This window comes from Scardinius erythrophthalmus (assembly GCF_964197995.2).
Source record: "Scardinius erythrophthalmus genome assembly, chromosome: 15".
NCBI lineage: Eukaryota > Metazoa > Chordata > Actinopteri > Cypriniformes > Leuciscidae > Scardinius > Scardinius erythrophthalmus.
In genome coordinates, this window is record NC_138235.1 from 21977074 (window position 1) to 21983760 (window position 6687).

General features: G+C 37.6%; 1 protein-coding gene across 4 annotated transcripts; it reads right to left on the minus strand.

Moving 5' to 3' along the window:
* Positions 1–487: 487 nt before the first annotated feature.
* Positions 488–4181, minus strand: hsd17b10 (hydroxysteroid (17-beta) dehydrogenase 10). 4 transcript variants are annotated; one of them, XM_081385838.1, is made up of 8 exons: positions 4092–4143; positions 3884–3957; positions 3425–3495; positions 2622–2786; positions 2336–2500; positions 2010–2138; positions 1281–1389; positions 523–1137 (listed from the first exon to the last, which is right to left on the minus strand). In XM_081385838.1, the coding sequence occupies exons 4-8, from the start codon at positions 2781–2783 to the stop codon at positions 947–949; spliced, it is 756 nt and encodes a 251-aa protein (XP_081241964.1). In that variant the 5' UTR covers positions 2784–2786; positions 3425–3495; positions 3884–3957; positions 4092–4143; the 3' UTR covers positions 523–946. The 4 variants fall into 4 exon arrangements, with proteins under 4 accessions (XP_081241962.1, XP_081241963.1, XP_081241965.1 ...); XM_081385837.1 differs by lacking the exon at positions 3425–3495 and having other exon boundaries at positions 489–1137; positions 4092–4155; XM_081385839.1 differs by lacking the exon at positions 3884–3957 and having other exon boundaries at positions 490–1137.
* Positions 4182–6687: the final 2506 nt, after the last annotated feature.

Here is a 6687-nt window from a genome sequence, read left to right on the forward strand (position 1 = left end):
ATGAGCCTCCAGTCCTGATTAAGTCAAAACAAGCTCAATTCTGCCCTCTATTGGTCCAGCTATTCACTGTACTGTGATCTCTGACAGTGATTGTAATTTATTCTTTTTTCAAAATGGAAATAAATAATTCTCCATTCAGAAAGGGTTTATTTTACAGCAAAAAAAAATGTATCATATTATAGAGCAGTGGTTCTCAACCTTTTTGACTCAAAGGTCAAATTGCCCAACACAATTTTCAAAAGCCTCTCAATAGGTGAAATATTTCCTGCAGTATTTCTGATATGATTATGACAGATATGGTTGTTGTTGTTTTTTACGATAAGAAATTGGGGAAACAAACAGAAACAAAAGTTATCGAGGGAACAATATTATATATATATTTCTTAATTTTAGTTTAAGTTCTATTTATTTGAATTTATTAATGATATTAATTGCATGAATAATAATATATTAATTTGAATCATTTTAAGTCACGACGAGTCACATAACGTCAGTGTGGTTACAAATCCAATGCGTCTTATTGACCATCTTGCCTGTAGCTTTATTTTCGGTTCACTACAGTTGATCCATGAGCTTTTCTACAACAGCAAATATTCATTCATTAAAACATCCTGTTGTGCTTTAAATATTTTATTTTACACAAAAAGTTATGTTGATACAGAGACATTCAGTTTACATGACTACAACCTTATGATTGTATGAACACATTAGTCATTAGTTAGACCACAGTCCCTCCGTGGCACAAAAGTGCAGTCAGTATATAAATACCAGACAGACTTAAGAGTGTAAAAATCTACAAGATTTCCAAGGAAACAAAACAAAACATGGTAGCACTTTCACTCGGGTACAACGTATCCTGACTTTATGCTGTATCAGTTTCTTCAGCCACAGGGAAGTTTGGGCTATTTCAAAGAGAGTCTGTCCACTCTGTTCTCTTTTTTTCCCGTCAAGGTTGCATGCGAATGGCTCCGTCCAAACGTATCACTTCGCCGTTGATCATGGGGTTTTCTGCTATTGCAGTCACAAGGTGTGCAAACTCAGCTGGATCTCCCAGACGTGACGGGAAGGGCACCTGCCTGGCCAGGAAGCTCTGCACTTTCTCAGGTAATCCTGCTAGAAGTGGTGTTGCGAACAGACCTGTAGGGAAAGAAGAGGAAACATGGCAAAAGCATGGAAAGGCAACAAAAAGGCATAATAATGAATTAACTGTGTTAAAAGTATAAGACTAACAGATGAGGACATCATTCTGTTTAGAGAAAATATGTTTCGGGGATACCGACCTGGAGCGATGGTGACCACGCGGATCCCCATTGGTGCAAGGTCTCGAGCAATAGGAAGTGTCATTCCCACAATCCCACCCTTAGAGGCGGAGTATGCAGCCTGACCCACCTTTAAAAGTCAACAAAACACCTTACAAAACATGTAGTATTGCAATGCTTTACATCTGTAAAGTTGACAAGAAGTTCAAAAGTAAGGGTCAGTAAGAAGTCTCATACTCACCAAAGCTACATTGATTTGATCAAAAGTACTGTAAAAAATTTAATATTGTGGAAATATATTAAAATAGAAAACTGTTATTTTAAATTGAAATTATATTGTAAAATGTAATTTATTACTGTGATGCAAAGCTGAATTTATAGCATCATTACTCCAGTCTTCAGTGTCACATGATCCTTTAAAGGAACACTCCACCGTTTTTTTAAATAGGGCTTATTCACCTTCTTTCCTACATTTAGATAAGTGGGCAAATGCATTTTTGTCTCAGTGCATGCATTGTTTTAGTTTGACAGGGTCGGCGCTAGCTTAGCTTAGCATAATGAATGGAATCCTTTGTTGCCAGCTAGCATGTCCTGAGTAAAAGTGATATAAAAAACAAACAAAAAACACCTAATTACTTCTTGTGGCCACAACAGGTACAAATAGCGACTTCAAAGAGAAGTCAAAGAAGAAAGAATAATAATTCTTACAGACCCCAAACTTATGAACAATAGTGTATGGCTGTGTTATACCTGCCCATCATAAGCAGCAACACTGGCTGTGTTGACAATGCAACCTCGGTGTCCATCCGCATCAGGCTCATTTTTTCCCATCTCCCCTACAGCCAGTCTGATCACATTAAAAGTCCCTGCGATGTTCACCTTTAATAGATTAAATTTATAATTCATGCAATAACATGGAAAAAAAGACTGATGCTTTAGAGAAATTCCACAGATAAACTTTACAGTGACAAATGAAAGTTGCTTTGGGATATTTAGAGTAGTCATCAGCTGTAGAAGTGTATGATCCAGTGGCATGTATGAGTTTCAGGCAGCACTGTAAATACAGTGAGGCTTACAGTGATAACACGAGTGAAATCCTCCAGACTGTGGGGAAGGTCCTTTTTAAAGTTGTACGTTTTCACAGCCACAGCGATCCCAGCACAGTTCACCGCCAAGTCCACTTTGCCATACTTCTCCTTGGCCAAATCCACAGCCGATCTCACATCTGACTCCGATGTGACCTGAATTAAAAACAAAAGCCAAATCAGAAGGAAAGAACATTTTTGAAATCTGCATTGTCTAAAAGAGCAAAAAGAGAGAGTGAACAATGCAAAAGGGTGGTTAATAATAAGTGTCGCTCACGTCAGTTGGTGCAAATGCACATCGCTCCCCAAGAGCAGCGGCCAGATTGTGTCCATCTGAGCTGGGCAGGTCCAGGATCACAGCGCTGGCCCCCTGACGGATGAGCCGCTCCACAGTCGCTCTCCCCAAACCAGAGGCCCCTCCTGTCACCAGACCCACCATACCCTGTCAAATCGTCAAAATGCCTGTTTTTGGGGTGTATCCTCTTAAGTGCAGTCTTAAATGAGTTAATAAGATTTAAATGAACGTAAAGAGCTGGGAGAAAATCAGATAGGTGTCAGATCAGTGTCATGTGCGTCAAGTCTTAAAGTGACAGTGGCCTAATATACCTGCTGCAGTCTGTGTCATTAATGTTAATTAAAGACCAGAAGAAAAGGAGAAGATAACTTGCTGCTCTTGACTGAATAAACATTGTTGCTTTAATAAGGATTTCTCTATATATAATTATATATACAGTGAAATTAATGCAGTGTTATTTTACACTTGATTACTCTATTCGATTACATTAACATTTCTTACCTGGGTATCACTGTTAGACCTACCTAAAAATCTTAAAGCAGTTTATTTCATTTGAATCTTTGTTCTATTGTACTCATTTGTGCTATCGCTTGTAATTTGTCTATTTGTTCTTATTCTATTACTTCCTGTTTGTCTTTAAAATACTTTATATTAGTTATGTTAGGATCTTTTTTTTTTTTTTTTTGGTATGTGAAATGCTGGTGACATAACCATATTTAATTATTAAAATACAATGTTACATGTGTCAAAAACAACAATAACAATAACTTTTACTCATTTCATACCCAAAAATAGAGAGAAATTCAGTAGCAGTATTGGTGTTGGTGATACTGGCCTTCATTCATAGTAACGTTACCTAGTAGAAATATGCCATTAAACAAATATGTAAAATATATCTTTATGTTGTTTGTACATTCATTTGGAGATTCAATGAGAATTTTGTATTAAAATATAAAAAATATATTACAAGTTTAAATGTTAGGTGCCATTTATTACAGAAAAGAGTGCAATTTTTTTAATCGATAGCTAGAAAGAAAGACAGACAGATGCAAGGGTAAGAAAGATACACAACCTGCATAAAGCTTGGTGATGTTTGAGTATACTACAAACACAATGCAGTCGTGGTTCAACAGTAATATACGGCAAAACAATGAGGTTGAGCACACAACACCGGAGTTTGAGGACTGATACAATGGAACAAATAAGAGCAAAGCTGGATAATCGCCATTGTTTCAAATATTTACCTGCCTATCAGTCAAACTCAACTGCACAGAAGTTCCATTCAATTAGTTAGCAGTGAGGCTAGAACTTCAAAATACTGCGAAAAGATGTGAAATACAACCATACAACGACGCAAAAATTAACAAAGGTAGCAAAGCAACCTTGAACTACAGGAAAAACGACATTTTTGAGACTGTACATTTCTGTTAATTCGTTAAATTTCTCTCTCACCTTGACACTTCTAATGTTCGCCATATTTACACGCTGCAACTGCTTGAGTACCAGTGGTGACGTCAACGCGCGACGTAAAAGCGCTTGCTTCAGACCAATCAGAAATACGGACACGACAACTCCCTTTAACGCGATTGGCTGCAGTAACTTTGACTGACATCTTCATAGGAAGTCTCGCGCCAGTCATTAATATTTTAAGTTCTCGGCGCATTTTATATGTTGATTCGGTAAAGGTAGTCTGAAGACTCATTTTGAAAATATACTTTGTAAGACCCATTTATTTGAGTAATATTAAAAACGAAATCCAGTTCTAATAATAATGAATAATTACTGAGAGACACAATGAGTCTATTCAGTTTACTTTTATAAATTACAGCAGTTGCACAAATAATCATAATAATAACATACATAATAAAAATTGATACACAAATGTATGGGCTGACAATTACATAACAACCTAGTTATAGCATAATGGATAATGACGGTAGGTAGTGCAGTCCGATTTCTGACCACCAATTTACACCAATGTAACATTAAATAAAGACTGCATGAAATAAATTAAGACCTTCAGTTATTACCATCAATATTTTTTGGGGGGAGGGGAGGGGGGGGGGATCACCATGAAATCAAAACTCACAATTCTTTTTATTTATTTATGGAATTGCAGTATTTATTATAAATGATTCATCCGTGCACATCATTATTTTTTAAATTCATGTATCCTTGTAATCTTTATTCAAAATAACTTCCCCTCCCTCTTGCAGCATAATCTCTTCTCTTCTCTGATGATGTGTTTACCGGCGTGAGGGCGGGACAACCTGTCACTCACATGACATCACAGCAATAGCAAACCACAACCATCCAATCAACTACCCATAGACAAAATCAAGTCCCGCCCTTCATTTTTCACTTGGATATGCCCCGCCCCTGGAGCTCAGACTTCCAGACCCACTGAAAATGTCCAAGTCCAGACTTCCAAAGGTCTGTCACATTGGAAATCGAATCCCACGCCCGCCCAGGGTACACATTAGGGAAGAAAAACTATCACAACTTCCGTTTCATGCCGACTTTAATATATATTGTGACGTTTGTGCAGTAAGACAATCACCAACTCTCAGAAGAAAGCACACAGTACAAAGACACATAAATTCAGCTATCCACTGATGAAGGACCATCATTGGTGCATCTGATGTGAGGGAGCAGCTGTGAGAAAGACAGTAGGCTGTATAGTTATCTCCCAGATCTGGTGTGATCCCAAACTATACAAACTACTACCTCATTCCACAGCCCCCATGCAGCAGCCCCTCTGTCTGGTACCCTGCGGGAGGAGACAGGAGGCAGAAAGACATGTCAGCGCTACAAATAAATTGCTTGTTTGTGCTATTTTTATTCTAAATTTAACGAACTATCTTTGCCACTGCTAATGTGATTTTCATAAATCCCACAGTGAAGGCTGTCATCATCATCCTTTAACCCCTAGCTCAAACATCCACACCATGGAGTGTGGGCAGACTTCTGGCATATTTCTTTTGAAACATGAGTCATGATATACCATGAACAACAAAGAGATTACACAAAATGGATCAGGATCTGGTGCTCCGCAGCATTTGATGCAATAAATGTATTGCCACTTATATGTGCTTAGAGAGCAATGGCAAAAAATAATGAATACTGCTTATCAAATAATGTTATGCATTATAATATTATTATTATGCATTATATATTTTCATAATTCTATATTTCACTGTATGACTGCAACACTGGTTATAATATGCATTATGCCCTGTATTAGTAAAGATAATGCAATTATAGCAGTGTCTAGATGTGTTAGGACTGGTCCTTGAGTGAAATTAAGCAATGAATCAACCCCCAAGTAAGATTTTATTGCACATATACACAAAAATCTTGTACAGTAGTCATTATTAATAGCCTATGCATCCCTGCTGGAAAATCCAGCTAAAGCTGATAGCCAAATTTTGGAACATGGTAGCATGATGATCTGCTAGAATCAAACTGTCATGCTCCAAAGCAAACTCATCTACCATCTTAAACTGGATTTTCCAGCAGGGATGTGATTCCCACCCATGCACATTTCAAGAGAGCATCAAAATAAACTGCATGTAAACTGAATGTTATGTGATGATGACTGGTCTGGTATACCGGTATTATTATTATTATTATTGCAAACCATCCATCCTAACTCAGTACTTCTGTCTTAGTAATCAACAGCTGGCAGAGGCTTGATAATGCATGTCAATCTGGTGTTTGAATCACATCAGTGTTTGATCGGTTGAACAGTAGACTGTCTGTCTGGCCGCCAGATTAATTTTATCATGACAAGCAGAGACACGCGTGCGATTATCAGTGTCTTATCGAGAAAATTCAGCTTTGCAAATCAGATCGACACCCTAACTAGACTGACTTACCGCTTGAAATGGAGCATTTTGTCAGCTAATTTTTCAGTGAATATTGTAGATCTCCATGCATGATCTACTTTGCCTTTCACGTGATATTAAGATCATATACTCTGAATATTAGTAAAGCTATCAAATACGAAAAATGGCGGTTGCCTCACTAGTGCCCCCGGTTTGATAAT